This window comes from Montipora capricornis, chromosome 4, assembly GCF_036669925.1.
Source record: "Montipora capricornis isolate CH-2021 chromosome 4, ASM3666992v2, whole genome shotgun sequence".
Lineage (NCBI taxonomy): Eukaryota > Metazoa > Cnidaria > Anthozoa > Scleractinia > Acroporidae > Montipora > Montipora capricornis.
This window is the reverse complement of record NC_090886.1, coordinates 7,517,720-7,542,950: the sequence shown is the minus strand read 5'-3', so window position 1 is coordinate 7,542,950 and position 25,231 is coordinate 7,517,720. Positions and strand designations below refer to the sequence as shown.

General features: G+C 40.2%; 4 protein-coding genes across 4 annotated transcripts in view; 1 reads left to right on the top strand and 3 right to left on the bottom strand.

Moving 5' to 3' along the window:
- On the bottom strand, nucleotides 1–10,236 carry LOC138046033 (choline O-acetyltransferase-like). The gene is made up of 6 exons (XM_068892718.1): nucleotides 10,075–10,236; nucleotides 9,160–9,368; nucleotides 3,496–4,040; nucleotides 2,903–3,298; nucleotides 1,733–2,021; nucleotides 1–1,460 (listed from the first exon to the last, which is right to left on the bottom strand). The coding sequence occupies exons 1-6, from the start codon at nucleotides 10,234–10,236 to the stop codon at nucleotides 869–871; spliced, it is 2,193 nt and encodes a 730-aa protein (XP_068748819.1). The 3' UTR covers nucleotides 1–868.
- Nucleotides 10,237–10,466: 230 nt separating this feature from the next.
- LOC138044437 (major facilitator superfamily domain-containing protein 8-like) lies at nucleotides 10,467–16,178 on the top strand. Its single transcript, XM_068890948.1, has 7 exons — nucleotides 10,467–10,771; nucleotides 11,767–12,010; nucleotides 12,088–12,204; nucleotides 12,573–12,731; nucleotides 13,060–13,394; nucleotides 13,998–14,126; nucleotides 14,906–16,178. The coding sequence occupies exons 1-7, from the start codon at nucleotides 10,667–10,669 to the stop codon at nucleotides 15,260–15,262; spliced, it is 1,446 nt and encodes a 481-aa protein (XP_068747049.1). The 5' UTR covers nucleotides 10,467–10,666; the 3' UTR covers nucleotides 15,263–16,178.
- A 3,976-nt stretch (nucleotides 16,179–20,154) lies between these two features.
- On the bottom strand, nucleotides 20,155–24,960 carry LOC138046032 (uncharacterized). The gene is made up of 3 exons (XM_068892717.1): nucleotides 24,568–24,960; nucleotides 22,550–22,769; nucleotides 20,155–22,084 (listed from the first exon to the last, which is right to left on the bottom strand). The coding sequence occupies exons 1-3, from the start codon at nucleotides 24,958–24,960 to the stop codon at nucleotides 21,852–21,854; spliced, it is 846 nt and encodes a 281-aa protein (XP_068748818.1). The 3' UTR covers nucleotides 20,155–21,851.
- LOC138045441 (uncharacterized) overlaps nucleotides 20,155–25,231 on the bottom strand; it is a 21,692-nt gene continuing 16,615 nt past the window's right edge. The window contains exon 4 of the mRNA XM_068891952.1: nucleotides 20,155–20,294. The gene's annotated coding sequence lies outside the window, so the exon portion shown is untranslated. The remainder of the gene's footprint in view (nucleotides 20,295–25,231) is intronic.

The window sequence follows — 25,231 nt, the reverse complement described above, 5'->3', positions numbered from 1 at the left end:
TATCAACCATGAGTGTTCCCGCCAAGGTCGAAATAGTCAAGGAAGGGAATCTCCGTGAGTATTGTTGAAATAATTATATCAAACTAGTAATATGTGGTCTTACATTCAGTTGCTGGTGACTGACGAAATTGATTTTTCTGTTTTACACCATGTAAATGTTTTATGAAAAGAAAACTCGGCTGAACACTCACAATTGTCCATGTCAGCTTGGTCAGATTTCCCATAGCATTCGATTTCACAAGGAAAATCTGGATTTTTGGACGTGCATAAATCATAGAGAAGAAAAAATTCATCCTCCGATAATTTTTCGTCATCACAACTGTCAAGGACAATGTCGTGAACCTCCGTTTGAATGATGCCATGACTTGCTTTACAAAATTTGCACGCAATGATCCTCGAGAGCTTTCCTTGGCTTTCTTAAGGTTTCGCTTGGGCGCCTTACGTCGGCGAATTCTCTCCTCTCTTATCTTAAGGTCTCTATTATCAACAATTGTCAATTTTTGCTATGTTTAGTGATTTAAGAGAAGATTTTCAATGGAGTGTCGAAAAACAAAACCAAAGCATAAACTATAGCCAATCACAACAGACGCAAGCAGCTCGATGAACCAATCAGAATTTGAAGCAATTATACTTATAACCGGCGCTAAGGGCGGGAAAATGCGCGCCTGTATGGCGTGATTGGTTTTCGTTTTGCTTTTCCCTGGTTGTGAAAGTGGCGCGAGTTTTGCTGACCAATTGCAGAGAACAAAGTAATACCATACCAAAGTAAACGAGACTTTCTAAACTCAGTTAACAATCGCTCTAATATTACATTTGCTTCATAAGCAGTGAGTTTATCGAGGGAAATCAAAAGTAAAACAACACCATCTTATTCGGTATTAAGCAGATCTATGACGAATTGCAAACACCGCTCGAGTTCCTTGACAAACTTTCCCTCGCTTTTGTAACAAGGATGTGCAGGATTTGCATTTACGGTGATGGAAGTCGCATTTCTCCCAAACATGTAATGCAACGCCATTGACGTCGGTGGCAGAATACACTTGACCCCTGGCCTCCCGATAGCCTCTATCTCAGGATACCAGCAAGGATTGGAGGTCACGTTTTCTGCTACTTGTGGCGGCAATATATTGATCGGTGGTGATCTAAGAACAGCAGTGACAAGTTGCTTCAAGATTGTCTTCAGATCTAAATGTGGAGAATTTCTAAATGGAAGGCGGTTTACAAGGCCCATATTCCTGTACAGAGAGTCAAGATGCCACAAACTGATTTCGCCTTTCTTGTAACCCAAGACCTCGTCCTTGTAACTTTCAATCGCTTTCTTCAACAGACATTTAAGCGCCAGGCGTTCCTGGTTTGTCATGTTTTGAATGCCGTGCTCTGATTGGAGGGCTTTCGCGATGAACTCTTTCATATCCGCCATGCAGCTGTCCATGAACGTCATTCCGCCAAAACGGAAGTGCCTATCGTAGACAAAGGTTATTTTATTCTCGGCGGAGAAGTGGAACTGGAGTTTTACCCTTTGGAAACTATCGGGAAATTTGGGAGGAAATTATTTCACAAAGTAAAACAATCTATTCGTCGTTTTGTATCATGTATGGCTACCTTTGATTGCCAACATATGAAACCGTCATTTAAACCTCCTATGAGGTTTAACATATGACATGTTTTACAGATTCTTCTTCCCTAACAAAAAAGCCGGAAGAGGGAGCAGCCAATTATAAACCCACTGTACCTTATACTGACGACTTCATTCACACTCATGCATCTCCCAGCAATCTTTGCTAGCGCCAACTGCATTCCAGCCTGAAAGGCGCCACCTGGGGTGACACCTTGGGTCTTACACAGCGCGTCAAAACTGAACCCAGGACATATTCTAAACACATCTTGAGATAGAGGTTTGAATGCCCCGGATGTTCGACTGGCGTTAATCGCTCTGGTAATCTTTCCTTTGAAGTATCCATCCGCTGTGTCATCCCAGATCATAGGACAAGGATCTGGCCATATCGTGATGTCATCGGTATCTGAAGAAAGTTAAATTCAGATTCAGTAAAATTTCACGACGAGTGAATATCGGGATGTTATTTACCGATAGTATAACCATAGGCTCTTTTGCCTTGCCATTTGTTTGTTTACTAGTCGGCACCTCGTTACTTTGTATCGCTCCTCAGCCTCCATTTCTACATATACGGTCCTTTCCTCGGGAGTGACTGTCCATTTGTCAGACCGTCCATTCACCCTTTCGTTTATTTTCTACTTTCAGCTAGTTTCGTTTGTCTAGGGTTGAAAGTCCTGTCATCAGTTTAGTTATTTTTTTCCCATTTCGTCGTTTCTATTCCTAAGGTAAGTCTGTCCTTCGCTTTTCTTAAATACAATTTATTTGTCAAATATTTCCACGTCAACATTTGCCGATTTTCCCACCGCTTTCTATATGACCACGTTCAATATAAGAAAGCAAGAATATAATTCTAAAATAAAAAGGAGATCATCACAGTTATACAAAGGCATGAATAGTGTTCTCCACAAAAAAAATTGTCTAAAACGAAGAACGAAGTTTTTAACTCAACTGATGAAGAACTACCTAAGCAACTCATAATGATCTTTTTTCAGTTCAACTGAAAAGGGTATAACAAGCGCATTGTAAATACCTTTCTAATAAAATTTGCGCCCGGAGTGTCAGTGCCTTTCTCAGGATCCTATATTGTCGGTCCCATATAGAGAGGCTGTAAGTTTTTGCCGAAATTAGTGACTCATAGAATCAGCAAAAGGCAGTTAAATATAAGCATAATAATTCGGCAGCACCAATCTTATCTGTTGGCTGAGTTATATTATCGAATCTCACTCTTAAGCATAGTGCTACATCGTTCTCATAATTTCAAAAAAAGATTGTTAATCACCAACTTACCCTCTGAATTACTTTCATCACGCAGTCGTTCATTCTCCACAGCGATGCGCACAAAGTTCGTTCCCACTGTGCCTGTCATTCCCGCCAAATAGTTATTCACAAATCCCGCCACGCCGTTACCGAATACAATCAGCTGCACACTCTTGTCATACCAACGGTTCACGAAGTTTCCCGAATGCAGCGCGAACATTGCTTCGTTAGCTGTTCGTGGAGAGTCGTCAGGGTCAATCGCCACCACGAAAAGAGCATCGCGGAGCAGCGAGAGGTTAGTGCGGTTTCTTTGACTGAGGCATTTGAGGCGCTGTTCTTCTTGGCATCGCTGAGAAGGAGTCATACTTGTAAGAACAGCTATTGGAGTCGGCGGTTCTCTCAGGGCGTCAGTTTCTAAAATGTGTTCTATTTGTTTCTGAAAAGCAAATTATTAAATCGACAATTAGGCGAACAGAAAAAGGTGATGAAAGGCAGCAGGGATTTTTCATGTCGTTTTGTTCAATGTATCCTAAAAGGCTTGACAAAACAATGCTCATTCTTGTTTCAGAAAAGGCTTTTAGTTACCTACGATATCACCTATATAAAAGTCGGTGATTAACTACTTAATTTAAGTTGCCTGCTTGGAATGGTTCTCTCAAATCCCTCATAGTCGCAGCTAATAAACTCCACTTTGTACATGATAACACGCACAATCAAAACGATGTGCCTTGAAAGACTGTCAGGGGCTTTGTAGCGTTCAATGGATCCGGGGAGAAACTGCATGGAGCACGAAAAGATGTAGTCGTACCACTGCATCGACAGTGCTCTGTTTTTCACCGTATCCTGAGAAAATTCTCCTTTTGTATAAAAATCTCTGGCTTTCATGAGGCCGTTGATGAGCGAAACAGCACGATTTATCGTAACGTTTTCGTAGCTTTTCGAGGAATCATCATGTGAAATGAGGTGTTCACCGATACCACCATCTACTGATGTCCCGGCATCCCATGGGCTCCCTCTGACCAGCACAGCGTATGACGTCACAGGTTGTGATGAGATGATGTCTTCGTGGAAGTAAATTTCATCATGGCGGATTCCAAATGTGTCGCCATGATTTGAAGGGGCGTACCAACAGCTATGCACCGGGTCATCATGGTGTTGAGCACACAATCTATGTATAATACGTGAAAAAAACATGAATGCAGGTTTTCAGGGGCTAGCCCGATCCAACCCAAGGATAACTACGGTTTGCGTAAAATGAAGTGAACTTTGTCACAACCATGATCTAACTTGCGTGGGTGGTGGAAGAAACGTAGACAGCGAAAGAGGGGAAAGCCTTTTCCCTCTATCGCTTCGCTCTCGGCCCTCTCCTCGCGTGTACCGCGCACGCGACCATTCCTCTCTCTCCTTTCCTTTTCTAGCGTCTGCCACCTGAGCTAACTTATGTAAAGAATTAGGTTACTAAACAATTACCCCTCTTATCTATTTCCCATCCTCGATAGTACCGTGAATCACCCCTTCCGTGGGTCGCGGGGCGAAACACTTTCTCAAGTTGGTAATGCGAGAGAAGGCGCCTTGCTCAAGAACATAAGACGACGGTACGATCCAGAGGGTAGATCTCAAAATCCTACTTCCATTTTAGATCAACACTCTTGACTTTTCTCATCGTGTTTTTAAAGTAAATTACAGCTTGGTTCCCACGGTTTTCCCCTTTAAAAGTCGGGGAGGTCTCCCCCAACTTTTATGGAACAAGACGCTTAAGAGCGTTTCCGTGGGATGCACAAACAGTTAAACAAATTGCCCAGTTATAGCAAACCACCATGCTTAGTCAGAGCGACGTCGAAATCACGGGTAAAATTCGGAAAGTGGCGAAAGTTTACCAGACAGATATCCCTGTAGCTTTAAGTAGCTGCTACTTGTTGTGCTAAAGAGAAATAAAGGTTGTCTATCAATTGATACAAGTAAATTTGCCAACGGAAACACTCAGTACAGCAGCGATCAGAGTTTACTTTTACTAAAGATTATCGAGGAATGTCAGGATATTAAGGTAAGATTTCTTTGGAATACTGAATGAAGATCGACCACTTCATTTACTTGCTTTGTTTTGTATACAAACCGAATTAGAATCTTAATTAAGCTTATTCACAAACACTAAAAACGACACACCTTTACTGTAGGGTAGTATGAACTCCTAACTTTGCAAATAAAGTACAGCAGTTTAACTGTTGTCAATTAAGAATTGCACAAAAACCAAAATCTAAAATGTAATTCTTAAAAAATCGAATGCATGAATTTGTGAAGGGTGTTGCATGCTTTTTTTGGTTGGATTTGGTGATGTTGTGTGCATAACATTGGTCTGCGTCTTCATAATTTTGGACTGAGAATTTGTAGCATTGGTTAATTAGTGTTTTCTTTGTACACTGAAACAGTATGGTAATGTACACAGGTTTGCTGTATGGCCACCACTGTACACAAATAGATAAGAAATTGCTATAATACCTTTCATTCAAAGTGAGCAGAAGTGAAAAGTAGTAATAGAATTAAACTTAGGGCTACACTTCACACAAGAGACCATAGGCCTGGAAGCATTACAAGAATAAGAATTGCAAGTATGAACTCAGGGAGAAAAAGCTGAACAATATTAAAAATATTCAATTTTCGTATTCTTGACATTCTTACGTTTATTTCCAAGTTCACACCAACAATTCGCATGATGCTATGTCAAATGTGAACCAGCCTTAAGTTACAAAATAATGAAAATAAAGCTTCAAAATGACACCAAGTGGTTCCGTGCATTTGAGTACTTACAGTATTTGCAAGACAGTGAATTAAGTTTTCACAATCAATCATTATTTGTGATTTCAAATTGATTTCTTTAACCAGGAACAAATAATTTTTCAAATGCTCTTGTCCACTGCTGCAAAAACACTCTCACAGAACATAACCTGCGATCAGGCTCTATTTTAGTTTCGCGTGGTACGTAATGTGGAGTTGGCGAAACGAAAAATAGAGCCTGACCAAATTCCTCTTCGAAATTCCTTCCGCCCACTTTTTTTGATTGATTGACATGTCCTTCATCGGCCAATCAAATTTACTTCCATTACACCAATACACGCGTGGACGGCAGATTCACGCTATTTTGTTTTGACCAGAGTTAATTACCGTGGGAGGAATATTATAAACGAATTCGAAAGTTACCGTTGGCTTTAATTTGAGAAAAACACATTTAAAGCATGGGGAATGTTTTCGACGACTATATTGCGGCAAAGGCCGGTGTAATTCTCCCTCCGAACTTCACTGAATATGCAATCTTTTAAGCTTGACATCTTAATTTGTAATTAAGATAACCCAACATTTTGTCGTTGGACGGTTTGGCAATAGATTTTTAAAGAAAAAAAAAAGAGAAATACATTATTCCTTTAACGTGTTTGCCCATGAAGGTTTCTTTGGTGATTTTTTCGGGTAATATCTTCAGTTGCAGTGTATTTCTAGAATTGCACGCCGTAAAATCATGATAAGTTTGGCTGTTAATTTTTGATGGAGTACGAACAGTAAGATGGACTCGCAAATTAAGTTTCTTTTGTTGTTGTACAATCTCTCTGGAAACATGCCATTTTAGTTTCTGGAGTGCGAGTTTTAAGTTAAATCAACTGGAAATGCTATGAAGTGTGCAAACAAACCGTGTCATGTACAGTGAATAAATAAAGCCGTTTGATACACATATATTCAAAACATGCATTCATGTAACTTGCGATTTTATCAGCATCTCCTCCTGTAGATATATATGTCCCTCGTCTCATCCAGGAAACCAAGATACATCGGCTTTCATTGCCATTTGAAAGAACCAGCTATTTAGCTTTCAAAACATCAGGGAAGTTTGTGCCAAAGTACTTTCAACCCATGGCCACAGAGCCATGACAACGGAATCGCTAATTTCACTCGTTCCAGAGATTCAAACCCGATTCTGGACAAGTTATGAGATGTTTCAGATGGCATATCTCCATTTATACAAACAAAATCAAGTTGCACCGTCCACGGCATAGTAAGAACAAAAGGGAGCAATTCTTTTCCTACACTTATGGCGGATTAGTCTCGAGGACTTCGCGAGAGTTCCGCGCTATTACGATGGCATTTTCACTTCCGGCGTTTCAACAGCCAATCAGATCACGAGTTTGGTCGGCCAAAATTTGGCCGACCGTCCGGAATTCTTGACAGACTTTTGGTCAGGCCCAATTTTAGCGAGCAACGGCATAAGAGAACATATGGGCGAAGCTAAAAATGGGCCTGATCGCAGGTTACACAGAACAGGACTTAAACCTTGTTTTTGCTCCTTAAATAAATTGTAACAATTCTTAAAGGTCGACTGTAACTTCTTGATCAATACTAGTCACTGACCAGATGTTTCCAATAATTGACCTTGCATTCCTTTCTAATTCTTGACTGATGCAAGATGAAAAAAACAACAACTTAAGGTTCCACCTATGATAAGGCAGTGTGGCTCAGTGGTTAAGGCGCTTGCCTTGAGATCCGGAGATCCCGGGTTCAAGACCAGCTCTAACCACTCGTTGAATTTGATCCTGGTAGTCCCTGGTTCAAATACCAGCTGCACTTGTAAATAGCCAACTGGTTTGCCTCCGGCCAGCTGGGATTCTTAACAGTTGTTGTTGTTGTTCTGTTCTGTTGTTTCGTTGTGTTTCATTGGCCCTGAAAAGCCCCTATGGGGAGCGGTCAATTAAGTATGTATTGTATTATTGTATTGTAACCTGAACTGGGCCTATCCAATAGAAAATTAAATCAATGCAATTAAGAATTTCCATGCACATTGAAACGTTTAACAATAGATCGTTTCACCGTCACTGTCATGTAACAACAAACATAAATTCGAAATATTTCATTGGAAAAGGCCAAGAACTTCGAATATTGTAGAAAACAAATTTATAAACCACTAGTCCAATTCTCAGGTCTGTGCGGTACATCGTTTCTGAGGTATTTGTTGAAGCGTAATAGAGTTTTGTAGGGAGACGCCACGTCACGTTGGTGGTGGCCGGTAATCGACGAAAACATGTTACAAATGAAATTCATTTTGAGATGAAAGAGCTTACTTTTGGCTCATGAAATAAAATACATTTGTATAAATACATCTCCTAATGTACCTGAAAGCCTCAAACCTCTGAAATTCATAGGGATAAAAGGGAGCCATACTATGTGTGAGGAACTGTAAACCTTGCTTGCAACACTTGTTGATTGCATCGATCAGCTCCGACTGGACACTCAAAATATTTGCTGTATTGAATTCGATTGTTCAATATCAGGGGTGGTCGTCTCGGCTTCTCGATCCATGTTGCAAATTTTACTGAGAAGTTCCAAAATTGTGATTTGACGTTAACTTATAAATCAGACTACACATTTGTAACTGGGATTCATCGAAATCAAGATTTCGACTCTTTCTAAACATCAAATGTGAAATCACTACCGTCAAATTCGCGCCCTTCAACTTCCATCTACATTTGTTCGATCCGTCAAATTAATGCTTCGTCCACTCAAAATAGGCCCTCAGAATGGTATAAATTTGATGCAAAAACCAGTTTCGTAACAACAACCACCTTGGTGATGCAATAACATCTCAGTCCAAGTTCAAACAGCGGGTCAGGCCTGGCAAAAATCTTTTCATGTCGCTTTCCGTAGGATAGGGAATTATAAAAGAAAAAGTGCAATTTACGACTACGAAGAAGAAAAAAAAAAAAAACAAAAACAAGAGCTAAAAGTCAACAACACAGGATCCTACGTGCCGTCACCTGTCCAAGTAGCAACCCTAGCCAACACGGCTTAATTTCTTTGTGTAGCACAAGCACGTGGTAATTGCCATATCTGACTACGATGAAGAAAAAGACACTCGAATGGCATCCCACGGAAAAATGCCAAAGGGAACTAGATTGCAAAAACAGTTCGCAAATTTCTCTCCTTTTTCAGGTAAAGAAAGACACATTTAGAAGCTGTCTTTGACCAAAGAACAAATTATTTCCTATCTCTACAATGGCACCAATGTTTTCAAACTCTACCACCCTGCCCTCCCTTTTTTGGGGATCACACATTTCGAACTTGTTTATGGTTACAAGGGAGAACCCTCACTCTTGCATTGTGTCTCGTTCTATAATAATTGTGTCACTTATGAAGATTTATGATCTGCTTCTTCTTTCGCGTGGTCAGTAGGTAGGAGGCCGACTACTGGAAAAAAAAATTCCCTGGATGATACGGTCACCAGATACTGTCTCACTACTATAGATCATTACCTTTCATGTGCTTCCTGTAGTCCCAGAACACGGCAGCCAGCTCGAACAAGAAATTTGTTAAAGGTAACCTTGAAACCCTTTGAGGCAGGGGTAAGTCGTCTTCTCGTTAGATGTTCCACAAGTTTGCTTACTGGGGGAGGGTCGGGAATTGGCAGCTTTTCGTCCCACTGAAGAACTTTTGTTTGCAAGTCCGATTTCCCCAAAAAGTCCTGAAAATAATACTTTTCAGTTCAATCTGGTTTAAAGAAAGTTTCGTCTGTCTGTAGCTTGTATCAGATGAAACTATCCAATTAAGAAAAGCCTTTCTTGAAGCAGTCATTGGTTTTTTTCGTTACTTCATCACGCAACAACGGGCGTCCTGAGATTGATTGGTCACGCAAAGATAACAGCCCCGGATTTCAGCCGAAAATTATCTTTGTTTTTAGCTTATTTGTTTGTTGGCTGGTAAATAACTTTCTCATTTTGGTGAGCTTGTTTCCCGTTTAGGAGTTTGTGAGACCGGGACCCGGAACCGTATTTGAAGAAAACCGAAACAGGTTAGCGAATAGATCAGACAATTTTTCGCATTCAGTCTGATACAAACTTGGATTGTTGACGTTTTTTGCCATTTTAGGCTGAAACTACATTCAACTTACATTAATATTCTAGGTTCGCGAAACCCCGCGCGAAACTTCATAAGAACTTGATGAATACTATTTTAGCTACGATAGTCACCTTCGGGCTCATCCTCGGTGTAAAAACCTGTGAGACTCACAAATGACGTAACACATGAAGGAAAACAAAAGAGCAAAAAAAAACAGCAAACAATAACCTAACCCTACCACGAGCTAACAAAACAAAGAAAAAGTTTCACAGGTTTTTACACCGAGGTAAACCCCACCTTCGTGGGTACACGGGATTCATTTCATTTATTACCGAAACAAAGAAATCGCTTGCCTCAGCATCCTTTGATAATATGTCGGTCCTGTTCTCTGAACCATCCACAAGTTTGGTTGTTGTACACAAGAGTGCCAGACAGTCGCGTCTTGCATAAAACACGTTTCTAAATACCAGATGAGGACTACACAAACGATTCATAGCGTTGGCGATTACTTCAGAGGCAAAAACGGCTTTATTGACTCAAACGTTGCTTTAACTTTGGCTTTTAAGGCCAAGAGAAAGGGAAAAGCCCCATAAATTAAAAAAAAAAACGTGACGTGTCTTTTGCATCCGATCATTCGCGGAAAAAATGAAATACGTTCCTCTGAACCGGAACTGCAGATTTTAGAGGATTTGCTAAATTTAAAAAGCGGTTTCGGGGAATCTGGCTTGCAGTATATTGCAGATTGACGTCACTTTGTGTTTTAAACTATAACCGCAATTCTCGCTAATCCTTGTTCAACATATCGCCTCTCTGCTTTCATTCGTAATTATAGAGAAGAAATCTTCCGCTCGATTGATTTCGCGAATTTTAGCACGCAGGAAGAAAAGACAGTGAGTCCTGAAATACGTAACAGCCGATGCAACTATGGCCTTAAGCAAGACGAACATAGCCGTCGTTCTGCTGATTGGATTTGTAAATTATTTAGAATGGGCCGTAGTTCTGACTTCAATTTATCCGTATATTCTTTCGGTAAGTATTCATATAATTAACCTTTAATAACAATATTTTGTTTTGAATCTTCGAGCGGTACCTTGCCGAACCGGAAGCTGTTGTACGCGATGAGAAAACTAATTTGTTTAAACGTCTTCACTTTCTAAACGTTCAATTACAATAGGAAAGAGCGTGAACATTTGCAGAAAACGCATGAGATAGATGTAGTTCTGCTTCGTAGAGTACAGTACTGTATGGTAGAGAGCCCACTCAAGCAATGACCCATCGTTTGGTTGTCATGTTCAAGAAAATAGTACTGCGGTAAATATTTGGTAATGAAAGTTTCTTTTTCAGTCTTTCTTCTAGTCGTTTTACAGTTCCTCGCTAGAGTTGACGAGAGATGTCTTCGAACTAGGATTTTGACGGTAGTATTTGACAAACGTGGGGAGTTGCGTGACTCAGTTGTCACACAAGTCCCACTAACGCATTAAACCTTTGACAGCCAAAAAAACTATGAGCTGTTAAAAGTGCTTAACTTATTTTGAAAAACAAGATAATAACTGAAACCGGTGAAATATGGTGTAGTTTGGGTTTCGACAAAACACTGACCCCCGGTCAACTGACCCCCTTACTGACCCCCCTACTGACCCACTATAAAATCAATGGGAAAATGAATACTGCTTACTTAAGCTTCAACACCCTTTTTAAACGGCATTGTTCAATAGTATTTAAGTCTAAGCACCCATTTTAAAAAGGATAGTTTTCGATTATTGTTGTGATGGCCGATTACTTCATGTAAGCTAACCTTTTTAAAATGGGTGCTTAGACTTAAATACTGTTGAACAATGCTGTTTAAAAAGGGTTGTTGAGGCTTAAGTGAGCAGTATTCATTTTCCCATTGATTTTATAGGGGGTCAGTAGGGGGTCAGTAAGGGGGTCAGTTGACCGGGGGTCAGTGTTTTGTCGAAACCCGTGTAGTTTTGCATATCATCTACTGAAACTTTATTTGAGATTTTTATCAATCATCTTTTCAGCTATGTAAAGACACATCTTCCTCCTCTGTGTACTTGTCTTTGGCTCAGAGCCTGTTTCCTTTGGGACAGGGAATCTCTCAGCCAGTAGCTAGCGTGATGGTCAAGAAGCTTCGTCGGATCAAAATTGTTCTCATTTCTTCCATTATAATCGCCATCTGTGGAAACGTAACTTACATCGCTGCAAGCGAAGTCGATTCTGTTGCGCTGATAATACTTGGAAGAGCTTTGGCTGGTTTGGGGGCAGGTTAGTGGGGCCGGTTTTTTGTTTATCCCAACGATGGGGTTTGTTACTGGCACTACTGATATTGCACTCGCTTTTAGGTAGCGGAGGAGTCGCTTATGGTTTTATTGGTGCTAATACCAGTCGAGAACACCGTACAAAGTTCATGTCTTACTTCAGAGTCACTTGTATGGCCGGGGTGATGACCTCTACGATCGGTAAGGTCAATTACTTGTTGTCATGATTTTGTATGAAACGACCTCGTTGCTATCCATCAGAGGGTTGGGATCCTAATAGTATGATTGTCGTCAGCACAATCATGATCATCATCCTTGTCGTCATCGTCATCGTCATCATCATCATCATCATCATATTGAATCATTATCATCATCAATATCGTCATTATTATCTTCACTATCTCCATCAACGCCATCCATTTATCATCTTCATCATTATCATCACTACTATGTTTTGCCTTTCGGCATTAAATATCTGCAGTGATTGGTGAAACTGTGCAAATGACCCGTGTAGTTTTTGGTTTCGAAATGATAACGTGCCCTTCGTTAATTACATTTCTTTTTCCCAGCGTCTGCAACCTTTTTACCCAATTTTGGCAAGAACATCCTTGGCAAAGCAACAAGGTTAGATGAGTTTTCTGCTCCAGCAGCTCTCACCATACTGTTCTTGTGCATCTGCTTAGTCCTAGTTACATTTGTACTGGATGAAAAGGACTGTGTTCCAATCGGTAAGCTTCTCTAAATTGTTGTAGTAAGGTTGTTTTCTAGCTCTGTCAGGTCTGTCGTTGCAAAAATTGTTTTTTCGCCCAGGCAGTTGACCGAACAGTGCTTTCTGTGTTCTCTCCTTTGACTTCTAATTAAGCTACCCTTCGGGAACTCTATCTCTTTAGCATCTGTTATAAGTTGGTTATCACATATTTCTTTTTATTTACTTGTAATTTTTTAACAGCTATTTTTAGTGGCTACCCACTCTTTGTGCGGCCTTATTGTCTGAGCGTTTTAGGAGAAATGAACCCAGTACTGTTTATAATACTAACACGTTGTTGTCATTTTAAGGGGGCTCTAATGACGGTGAATCTGTCAGACGTTCACTCATGTCACGTGGTGTGCTCCTGGGTTTAATGCTGTATCTTTTGAATGGCTTTGTAACCACGTGGGTTGGTTTCGTGCTTCCACTGGTCGCTTACAATCATTTTGATTTTAACCTGCATCAGTACGGCTGGTTGATGGTGGGTGTATCTGGTACAGCTACAATATCAGCGTTTACCGTGGCGCTGGTGTCCAAAGCTAGGTGTGTGGCTGGCAACAAACACAGCGACTGGCGAGTATTGGTGTTCTCGTACACTTTCATGGTGACAGCAATCGTTATATCCTATCTTGGTAGTCCTTCGGTAAGTTTAAGCGCCCTTTTTTTCTGTGTTACATATTTTCTTAATTCGACCTTCACATTTTCGGGCAAGAAATGCGTTCTTTTAACCTCTAGAGATTCGCCGAATTACAACTTGGGCCTGGTAGTTTGAACAACTGCCGGTGAATTGTTGTTATCCGTACAAAACGCCATGCGCGCTAACTTCGTTTTTTCAGTTTTAGAACAAACGGATTAGAAAAAGAAAGAAGTAGAATTTTCACAGATATTTAAGTGCTCATAACCCCAAAATATTTTTTTCCGAAAAAACTGATAAATCTTTGCATTTGCTCGAAACGCATTGCGCCTTTTTGCACCTTTTTTTAACCTTTCAATATTCGGGCCCCGCATTTTCGTGGAGTTCGCAACAATATAATAAACTAGTTCGTAACCAACAATATTGGGATACAAGACTAAGAAATTTCAAAAATAGTCCTTCCTCTCTCGCCTCCACCACATGTAAACACAGCGTGAACAGAACTACCACGCAAAAGGTAAATTTTTGTACTTACTACATGGTTTACCTGGTTTGGATATCTATAGTAATATTTGTTGGTAGATTATTTCCTGCTGTAACCTGTTTCTCTAGGTGTCTTTACCAGCTGCCACTAAAGAGCCACTTTTTATAACCGGAGTGATGATGGTGTTTTTGACTTACTCCGTGTCTGGTGTAATCTTGCCTTCCCTAACGACGAAATATGTTGCCAAATCTATGATGGTAAGTATAAACGCAACTCGTGCTGCAAAGAAATTGCTTTGAAAAAGATACCTTTTCAGTCTCAGTGGGTTGTTTGCTCTGCAGTTCCACTTGCACAAGATGTAAAATCAAGTGCCGCGGTGTTTCTTCAATCAGTTTACATTCGCATTGGGCTTTCGAGGCCTTCTGAAGATCGAGATGTTGAGTTTGATGAGAAATGGTACAAAACTAAAACTATGGAAATCCGTTTTGCCCAATCAGCCCAAAGCGCGTTTTATCAGTAAGACCTTAAAGGAAAAATTGCGCCTCCTACCCAGCGTGGGAAAATCGGCTAGTCGCAGTGACTGACTTTGTTCGGATTGGTTGAAAAACGAACTGTGTTTTCCATGTTTGGCTACTGCATGTGATTTTTCAACAAACGCCACACATTATGAATTGGGCAATTACTAGTGTCTGACCATTGTAACCACTAGTTTTCAATTGAAAAGTATGCAACTGCCTCCGTGTAGTTAAGTTTCCTCTGGCCTTTTCTTCAACATCAGTTTCACACCCGCGCTTTTCCTTAGCCCGACTATCTGACTGTATGTCTATGGAGATGTTTGTTTAAGTAATATCAAAATTATGCTTTCTTTTCTTCGACATGCGAAAAATACTGTGAAACGGCGTTAGATAGGACCAAAATAAACGTTACAGAACAACAACAGCAAAAACAAATGAACCGTCAAGGACAATTCGCGAGAATGAAATTTTGATTGTTGACAAAATTGCTTTCATCTCAATGTATTTGTTTTCTTCTTCAGCCTGTTATAATGCCTTACTGCATCGCTGCGATGTCGGCAGGAAAAGTTGTGGCCCCTCTGCTCAGTAAGGCTGAGCTAGCGATCCAGGGATGGGAGCTTCTCTTCATGGGATCCGCCGGCATAACATTAGTGGGTTTCCTCTTGTTTCTTTGCCTGTACCGCGCACCGGAACCAGAGGAAACCCCCCTCCTGCAGGACAGGAGACACGCAGGGTCGGTGGAGGAATCACCAATCCTTGCTTCACTAGAACAAGGACTGATGAATCCACAAGGGAAAAGAATGGCCGAAGTATCAGTATATTTTGACAGAAGCGATGAAGAGTACAGACGAGGAACTCAAAAGGCTTTCCAGTCATAGCCGATGGAAGACACTGGTTTCGCTCTGTGAGCGCTTTAACAGGAAGTACTACGGCGCGCCTCTTTAAAAGGCAGTGAGAAGCCTAGAAATTTGATAGGCTTCATGCGAAAAAAGCGCAATTATCAAAACTTAAACCATTGTCGTAATAATAACAATTTGAAGAAAGAAACATGAACTGAACATTTCGTAAGCAGATACTAAAGCATTGACCAATTTTTGAATCAGGAAGTATTCATCTGTCAATATAAAAATGCTGGGGTACATATTTTGTAAGCTTTTGTGATCTAGCTTGATGAATTAGTAGCAGCAGTAGCTTTTTCCTTTGTATTTTGTGGCATCAACTTCTTTATCGCTGTCACTTAATCATTAGGGAGCTAAAGCACGCGCGTTTTTGAGACGCGGACGGCAATCGGAAGTGAGTTATTTTCCCGTTTAACTTGCTTTCAAGCAACCACATTTACAAAGCTATGTATCTTTTCTCCATTAGAGACGATTAATACAAAAATCTGGAGAAACACCACTGTCCTGGCACGCGACATTTTCTCTTCCGGTTGCCGCCCGCGTCTTAAAAACGCGCGTGCTTAAGTTCCCTATTAGCGGGCCGGCACGCTTGTATGGCGTCATTTCCGGTCGCGTGCCTGCGTAGCAAGTGGAGGAGCTACATGTCGGGAGTTTGGTGCGATGCCCAGGGGACCAGGCGCGATATCTTTTACACTCCTCTCCATCTCGCCGCTTATATTATTCCAACGCCCGCCACTTAGGCTGGGCCCGTATAAGTCTAGTTGCCTAAATATGTTATGTCACAATTCGATTCGATGGAAAATTAGCTGTGTGCTCTTAGTCAATAAAAAAGTGAACAAGTTTTCTATAATACTGCTAATGATCATGGTTCCAAAAGGGGTCGAGAAAGAAAAAGCAAAAGCCAAAGCGAAAGGGCGTGAAAAGTCCTTGTAATCAGCTGATGAATAAGAAGAAGCTATCCCTCCTAAATTACGCAAAGTTTGGTCGAGTTGTTCATTTGTCGCTGAGAGAAGAGTGTTTTCCTTCATTTATCAGTTTAGGGAGTGCTTGGTTTGGATATTTACTTCGTGGTCCAGCTTATCATCACATATGTAAGCTGACATCAAGTAATTGCCTGACTTTAATTAGTAGATAGAGCAGTTTTCAATTGAGTGTCGTAAAACCAAAACCAAAGTTATTACTTTGGCTGATCAAAAAGGTCGGAGACAATCCAGTAAACCAATCAAAACTCGAAGTAATTACACGTAGCCGACTCAAAGCGCGGGAAAATGTGCACGCGCGAGTCACGATTAGTTTTGGTTTCACCTCTGATTGGTTGGAAAAATGGCGCGAGAACTTTGAACCAATCACTGAGTGAAGGAATCATAAACCAAAGTAATTCACAAATTACTTTCGACACTCAATTGAAAACCACTCTAAGGGAGCGCGGAACGGAACGTTTAAGGATGCTTTAGCATTTTGTAGTTTTGCGGTTACTTGTTATTGTAATGGTGTTGAGTCAAACTGCCAAGATCATAAGCACTATGAGTCGTGGGTAGGGGTTAACTTCCCAAAAAATGTTACTAACGAAGAAAAAGTAAGATGGGATGAGCGCGCGCCTTAGGAAATCGGCCTTTTATACAGAACAAATGACAGGCAATCCGGGGTTTTACTAAACAAATAGCTAACTGTACAAATATCTCGCCCTAATATCGTCCCGAGGTCTTGACAGTTTGTTAAATAAGAGATTTATTGCATGAATCAAACAAGCTTTCAATATAACACGGGATCATTTGGGACAATACTCAGTCCAACATTCAGAAAATATTACCTGCTAAATGTTTACCAGGTACGTTAGCGGTGGATCGTGCCACATCTTGACGAAATTAAGAGTTGCTCTTTTAAAACTTGACGATGAAGTCCAAAGCTGTGATCTAAGCTTCATGCGTTTCCACTTCTCGAGTCCAGTCCAACAAATAAGTTTTCCCGGCCATTTGATCAGCATTGGACACCTGCAAACGAGACGATTATTTATAATAGGTCCATGCAAACATCAGACAACTACTCTGAAAAATGAGATCTCGAAACCAACTAGCCTACAGTTTCACGAGAATTTGTTTATTCCTTCTAAACAGTATAAATGAACTATACGCGAGTTTTTTTCATTTGTACTTTTAGTTGATACGCAAATCAAGGCATTTGTTACTGCCATCTGTGATAGGGAAAGCCAGAAGTTTGCAGGCTTCTCGACTCAATAGTAAAATTACCCTCATAACTGCGATGCAACATGGTTTCATTTGATTTCATACCCGCAGTGCAATATATGATGCATTTCATACATATTATTTCGTTCATTAAATATGGACTAAGTTTACTGGATTTTCTCTAGGTGCGTTTTTCAGCATCTTTGCTCCCCAGGGCTCTGTATGTGTGATCTGCAGGATGCTGCGGTACAGCCACTATCTCTCGCCCCTTATCCTTTCCCATGTAGTCACATACTCCTCAATGACGCCTGATTTGAAGTACGGATTTCCAGGACTCATTCTGAACAATACAACACCATTGTTTGCCAAGACACCTTGGCCGGTTTGCAAAACAATACTGTCTTCAACTTATGCAAGATTGAGAGCCATTTTGAGTGTAAATATTAATAATATCAATAATAATAAATCAATAGGCTAGTTTCGAATTGTGCAGCAACAAAAGAACAGAGTCGAGGTTCAGGGGAATAATTTGCATTTTCCTTTGTTTTGAACAATACAATATGCTAATTATTCCCCTGAATCTCGACACTGTTCTTTTGTTGCTGCACAATTCGAAACTAGCCTACGTATTTATATAGCGCTAAATCTAATTCTCCATAGCGCTACACAAGACTAAAGGATCGCAGCCAACTAAAAATCGATATTCCTGGGAATACTTTTATGTCAGCTACCATTTGAAATTAGTCAATCATCTGCTGCAAGGGGTCCTGCAACGACGCTGAGTCGACTTCCTTTTAAGTATAGTTACTGAGGTGACGTTTTCCCCGCATGAGTTAAGATTGGTCAGAATAAGACATTTGTATGATGACGTCATTTCACTACAACTACCAGAATTCAGTTTGTTTTTCCTTTCCGAATTAAATTTTGTAATCCCAGCTGGGTAAAAATTACAATAGTTCTAATTAGCACACGAAAAACAAAAGCTGAAGAATTCTGGTAGTTGTAGTCAAATGGCGTCCTCATGCAATTGTCCTATTCCGAGAAAACACTTGATGAATCATGATTCTTGCACCTCACTGCAAAACGGAAATTTAGATTGAGGGAAAATTCCCGGCCACGTGAGTTTTATCAAGACAAACAAAGAAGGGTATGAGATATTTGAAGCCACTGAATTCTTCAATCTTGTGATTGTGGGGAAGTTCCTGGAATAATTCAGTGGCAAATCCCTTCGTGTCACTTCACTGATCTTCAGCTGCCTCAAGTTTCTACGGAGTTGATAATGCCGAAGTGTCTTGTGATCGACTTTACGATGATCACTAGCCTTGCATTTGCTTTTGATACTATTTTGGAGTTTTCAATGCTGTGGATTTACAAAAGAAGCAACGACGCAAAACTAAACTGACCTTATGTGGAAAAAACTCTTTGTAAAGTCGTTCCTTCCATACTTGTTTTTGTTTTCGTTGAACGAAAAGAATCACCCACTTATACAACTCAGCTTTGTCACATTACCAGGGCAAGGCGAACAGCCCGTTAATTTGCCATATCTTCCGATTGCACCGAAAACGAAGTTTTAAAATTGTTTGCTCGCTTGTCTTCAAGCTGTCTCCTCATATGAACTGTATAACTGAATGCCACCTTAGAGAGTGATGTTTTTTCTGCGACCGTTGTGTGCACTTAGCTGTTTTAGAGAGAGAGGCATTCACATAGGAGCAGTTAAAAATCGTTGCTCGATACCAGAGGGAAACGATGAAGGGAGACTGGGTATCCCCTCGCTTTTATTTTTCCCTGTTTGTCTGTTTTTGTTTTGCCCGTGCACGCTTTTCCGTTGTTCCCTACTATATGTTAACCCATGAAACACCGACACAGTAATGTTGGCCACAGCGAAGCCGATAGGGGGGAGGGTGCTTGTGGTATGCTATATTAGAGAACCTTTCAAATTCGTTGTCTTCTGAAATGACTGGTGATGCTTCTTGAATGGCAAATCTTATTGCTTCTGGACAAAACAAAGACATGTCCATAATGGTCCAAGATAAAAACAACTACAAGATACACTCCCCCAGAATTCTACCATAGTAGGCGAGGTAGATGTTTAAGGGTCCTACAGTATTTCATATTTCCAAGTTACCCGTTATTTTGATGGTAATCAGTCGCATTGTTATGACCGACTGCTTATAGCAGCAGTGTACACAGACTTGCCTTCAAGTTGATCCCGGTTGAGCTTATATTAGCCAGAACCGAACCTCTTTGAGAAAGTCTACGGTGTTTATTCTGCTCAAGCAACTTGTGCTCGTACTTTGAATTCAGTACTTAAATAAAACAATGGTGAAAAATTCTCCAGGAGTCGTTGAACAGTAATGCTGAAGTTAACTGAAAGTTTTGCTCCTGAATCAGTTTCATTTCTTAATTTACACACAGAGACAGTATAACGCAAACTTCCGCATGCAGTGCATTTTTAAAATGGCCAATGAGAGGTATTGGATATCATCGGGGCGCTACAAGTTTAAAAATGGTCAAAACTTGCCTCTTTTTACCTAAACCAAAGCTGCATAATTTAAGCTCATGTTTTTTATTCTCGGTTATGAATATCCAGCTGAAGTATTCTCTCACTGTTTGAAATTTCAGGGTAAAAACTAAACGGACAAAAACTTTAGAATGTAGTTTCTGTAAAGTAAATTACACCAGATCATTTGTGTGGGGCTTTGATTTAATTTGACTTTTCAATGAAGTGATATATACAATATTATTCTTAAATATAATATATTGTTTAGGCGAGCTTTTAACCAGTCTTTTGCCATTGCTATCAGAAAAAAAATGACCAGCATTTACACCTTTTTCCAGGAGACAGACTAGATTTCCAAGAAATTCGTTTCAAACACGTAACACCCTCATTATGGCCAAAAAGCGTTTTCAAAATAGCCATCGAACTGGTCAAAACTATTTACATTTTCGGGACCAATTTAACAAAGCTTGAGAGATTAAATAATTAAACGATTTCATTTCCTCTTTCCTCCCGTACCACTCCAAGGTTTTGCACTTTCTCGAATGCACTTCGATTTCTTCCGTGTTTGGACATAAAATAAGAGGCTCCAATTAGCTTAAACTCCACTAAAACGCCATTCGCGTTACAATGACTTTCGACGGCATTGCATGTTAATGAAATATGCTACTGTGTCCACCGGATAAAATCTACGCATTTCTACTACCGCTGAAACCTACCAAGAATACTCGCAGAAGACTCTACTTAAATAAACTACTTAGCAGGGGAGCGACAGGAAAGACTTTTTCCGACACGGAAAAAAGAAATTAAAAAGTAATAGACGTAATTTTCGACTAGGTTTACCACATGGCAACCCAATAAAAAGCCTGAAATCTAACCCCTTTTTATAACTCCGTGCCCTTTCGGGCCCGAGTAATAGGGAGCTTTAGCAACGACAACGGCGACGGCAACGAGAACGTCACAGATGTGCATATTTTGTGGGCAAAAACAATAGCTTTGCACGCCCCGCACGTGCGTTTTTCACTTTTGTCCATTTCTTTGCCGTCGTCAGCAAAACAACAACGTGAAATAGTCAAATTTTAGGTTTTAAGTAGAACGTCAGCACTTGACGCTTAAGTTTCATTTTCTCCCCTAAATTAAGCGCCGTTCCGACCAATGTCATTTTTGAGGAACTACCACACCCTTGTCATATAAAAAGGGTTGACATGTTTACAAAGTGATTACAATGACGCGAATTTATATTTTGAGATGACGTTCTCGGTGCCGTCGCCGTCGTCATTGCTTAAGTTCCCTAATAAGAGGGTGCTAATGGGTTAACAGTTAACTGACAATTGGCCAAAAAAGTAGTAGTTAACTGATATTTGGCCAAAAAATTAGTAGTTAACTGATAAATGAAAAGTGAACAGTTAAGTGATATTCTATTAATTATACTAAATACGATTTTTGTTGTTAATAAAAGCAACAAAGCTTTTTCCTAACAGCAAAGCTATTTCGTGAGTTTTACCTGTCCCGCTCCGTGACCAGGTAACATATTAACTGATATTATATGCGGAAGGCGTAAAAATTGAATCTTGTTTTCAATTGCACTTAAGGCGAAAACTTTAATGTGTGTACCTTATAACGCGCACTATTGGTGGAGGTTTTGTGAATTCATGTAACATATCTTTATTTTAGGTCCAACCCCCAGAAACTGATTGACGTTTTGAAGTAAAGAAAATTCGGGTTATGAATCAATTATTATCGCAGTGAGATAATAAAAGTTAATAGATAACCAAAGTTAGTAGTTAACTGACAATTGGCCAAAAAAATAGTAGTTAAGCGACAATTAGCCGAAAAATTAGTAGTTAACTGACAATTGGGTACCCCCATTAGCACCCTCTAATAAACATCAGCAACGGAGGTCATAGTTGATGATGGCTAGTCCCAGTCCTTCCTTGGCCTCCCCGTCATAGTCTCCGTTCACAAATTTCTCGTACACAGGCCAGCTGCGGTGATAGATGACGGCTATTTTGTTTGTCCCGAACATCTCTTTGCTGGAGATAATGAAGGCCATTTCTTTCAGCAAGTAGTAAACTCCTTCTTGGACGCTTTCGTCTTCTTCAATTTCAGAGTCTGATGATTCTGTTTGATAAAACATAACAATGGTCGCTTTAGAAAACAGGTTTAAATTTACCGACTTTCTTGCTACTTGCAGACGTAAATATCGCTTACGAAATAGGTGCTGGAGAATTAGCGTCCCCCGTACGTGCCGCTCTAACTTGCGCCTGTTCTTTCTCTAGGGTAAATACAAAGATCACAACATTGCTGACCCTAGCAATTCCCTGGGCGATTGTCACACATAAATCTTGTTAAAGGTCATTTCTTAAATTGTATTTCATAAAATGTCCGTAAATAGGTAGTTCTGACTATCCATCGCTTTGTGGCCTATCAAATGTTAAGCCAAATACATGGATTGCCAGGCCACAAGGGTTGTGGGTAACACACGAAAATAACAAAAAATACTCAAAACGTGTTCTGGATCAACGCTAAGAAGGTAAAAATACAAATGTATTTGATATGATAGTACGGCAAGCAGAACCCACTTACCACCACAAATTTTATTAACTGATTGACTGTCCTCAGAGGATGGTATATTTTTACCGAGGACTTTGGCTGTGGATCGTATCACATCTTGGCGAAAGTCAGAATTGCTCTTGTAAAACTTGACGATGAAGTCCAAAGCTGCGATATAAGCTTCATGCGTGTCCACTTCTCGAGTCCAGTCCAACATATAAAATTCCCCGGCCATTTGATCGGCATACGACACCTACAAACCGGAAGTTAAGACCGAGCTTAACGCAACTTTTATTAATTGTTTATTATTTATTTATTTGTTTTTGTTAACAACTATAACAGTGATCGAAATCACAATCGCTTAAAAGAAGAAAGAGTCAACTTTGCGTATTACATGTAAAAATTTATATTACCATATATTCTATTTATAAATCATAAGAAATTAGCAAACATGTAACGTCTCAATAGGGCCATTTATACGGGAGAAAATAACAAGGTGATCTGGTGACGTAATTCGGAGGACTGGAGAGAAAAATTTTAACGCCGTATCCCACAACGGCGCGCGGCCTTATTTTCGAATTCAACATGGCAGAAGCGAGGTTAGATGTTGTCGGGTCCACTTGAATGTTCATTCAGTAACAGGAAAATGTGGTAGACAAGCAATGATCTGTTGAGTTTTGGCGATGGCAATACTGCAGGGAGTTTGGAAAACAACACCTAAGGCCGCGCGCAGTTCTGGGATACGGCGTTAAAGTTTTTCTTTCCAGTCCTCCAAACTACGTCACCAGATCACCTGGAAGAGGCGTCTTAGCTGAGACGCGTCTTAAATAGCACGCGAACTGTACCATTTATACGTTCGCGTCCTACAGAAGACGCGAACATCTCGTATAAATGGTTCGCGTCTTATGTGGTTATTTATCAGTTATCATTATAAATCTAGCTCACCCTTGAGGAATAACTGTTGATTCACAGTTAACACCTTTGTACTTTTCATCCGCAAAGTTGCGAATTGAAAACCCTTTCAATTCAATTGAACAAAAACTAAAAATAACTTACACCGGTCGCTTGTCACGCAGTTATCAAGTTGCTCCCGATAAAGGATGAGGAGGAAATCTTTTTCTTCCACCAAAGTTTAAGTGTTTCTCTGTTTTGTTGGTGTTCTTGAGCCTGACTGGGAAGCCATTTTGTTAGCCTGGGTGACTCGTCAACAAAATGACTATGTTGTTGTTGTCGTCGTTGTCGTCACTTATGTGACAGGCATGCGCACTTATAGTTCACGTCTTTTTATTGGGGAGTATAGATCTACGACGCGACGGCAACGAAAACGTCACAAATTTTCCCTATTTAATCAGCAAAAACAATAGCTTTGCACGCTCTGAACGTGCATTTTTAGTTTTTGTATAGTTCTTTCGCGTTTTCGGCAAATCTTCGACGTGAAATGACCAATTCTCAAGTTTTACGGAGAACGTGAACAAAAGGCAGCGAATTTGAATTTTCTGTCGTAGATTCAATACCGCACCTCCTAATTCAGTTCCTGGAAAGTTACATTAGTTTTTAGAAGTTAGACAAGCCGACACACTGAGGAAAAAGATTAATAAACCTGAACTTGCAATTTTAAATGACGTTTTCGTTACCGTCCCGTCGCAAATCTTAAACTAGGACGCGAAACCATTATACGAGGAAGTTCACGTCTTATTTAAGACGCGGAAAAAATAAGAAAAGCCGAAAACTCTGTTCCAAGATAAGACGCGTGTTATGTAAGTCGCATCTAAAATAAGACGCGAACTCTTGTTTTGTACCATTTATACGAGCAATTCGCGCCTTATACATAAGACGTGTCTTATTTCCTCCTGTATAAATGGCCCTAATGTCTTTTTCTTTTTTTTTTTTTGGTATTTAATTCCTTTCCGTTATTGTATTTCTCGCTTCTGATACCTCTAGAGGGATTCACGAAACATTTGATCTAGGCTAACACCTTCGTCTAACATAAAGTGCGTAAGGGTAAAGCAAACCAAAGGGATGGTTTACTCATTTAGTGTTAGTTTACTCACCTTGTCAATCGCTCTCCTGCAATGTGACTTGAGTCGACTGGAATTTTTCTTGGCGCGTTTTACAGCATCTTTGCTTCCCATGGCTCTGTACGCGTGTTCTGCAGGCTGCTGCGGTACAACCACTATCACTCGCCTCTTTTCCTTTCCCAAGTAATTCACATAGTCCTCAATGACGCCAGATTTGAAATACGGATTTCCAGGACTCATTCCAAACAATACAACACCGTTGTCTGTCATGACATCTAAGCCAGTTTGGAAAACAAGACTGTCTTCAACTTGTGCAAGATTGAGGGCCATTTTGAGTGTGAAGGCTTCTTCAAAGATCGCAGCCAGCTCAGCTTCACAACTAATAATGATATTCCCGGGAAAGCTCAGTTTTATGTTAGCCGCCATACGCATAACGGAATTAGTCAATTACGTTACGTTATTACGCATAACGAAATTAGTCAATTATTCATCGCTTAATCTGCTGGAACGGCATTTGATACAAATTCCCCTCTGAAGTTGAATTGGGAGTTGACCTGTTCCCTTTTTTGGTTCGTTTGATACACTGTCACTTTGATTCCGAGAAAACGAGGAAGTAGGTTTACCTGCAGCTGATTTTATTTCAGTACTTTAGCTCACTTATCACAGGTGTTATCAGTTTCGGATTACGATTCTGACG

What these genes read in the sequence shown, in the direction of transcription:
- LOC138046033 (XM_068892718.1), bottom strand. Translation starts at nt 10,236, where the DNA reads ATGAATCGTTTGTGTAGTCCTCATCTGGTATTTAGAAACGTGTTTTAT. An exon ending in AAGCAGGCAACTTAAATTAA is followed by an intron (nt 3,299 to 3,495) that starts GTAGTTAATCAC and finishes AGAAACAAATAG; the next exon opens with AACACATTTTAGAAACTGAC. An exon ending in TGATGAAAGTAATTCAGAGG is followed by an intron (nt 2,022 to 2,902) that starts GTAAGTTGGTGA and finishes AACTTTCTTCAG; the next exon opens with ATACCGATGACATCACGATA.
- LOC138046032 (XM_068892717.1), bottom strand. Translation starts at nt 24,960, where the DNA reads ATGGCGGCTAACATAAAACTGAGCTTTCCCGGGAATATCATTATTAGT. An exon ending in GCAGGAGAGCGATTGACAAG is followed by an intron (nt 22,770 to 24,567) that starts GTGAGTAAACTA and finishes TCCGGTTTGTAG; the next exon opens with GTGTCGTATGCCGATCAAAT. An exon ending in AGTTAATAAAATTTGTGGTG is followed by an intron (nt 22,085 to 22,549) that starts GTAAGTGGGTTC and finishes TTTATCAAACAG; the next exon opens with AATCATCAGACTCTGAAATT.
- LOC138044437 (XM_068890948.1), top strand. Translation starts at nt 10,667, where the DNA reads ATGGCCTTAAGCAAGACGAACATAGCCGTCGTTCTGCTGATTGGATTT. An exon ending in TTTATCCGTATATTCTTTCG is followed by an intron (nt 10,772 to 11,766) that starts GTAAGTATTCAT and finishes TCATCTTTTCAG; the next exon opens with CTATGTAAAGACACATCTTC. An exon ending in ATGTTGCCAAATCTATGATG is followed by an intron (nt 14,127 to 14,905) that starts GTAAGTATAAAC and finishes TTTCTTCTTCAG; the next exon opens with CCTGTTATAATGCCTTACTG.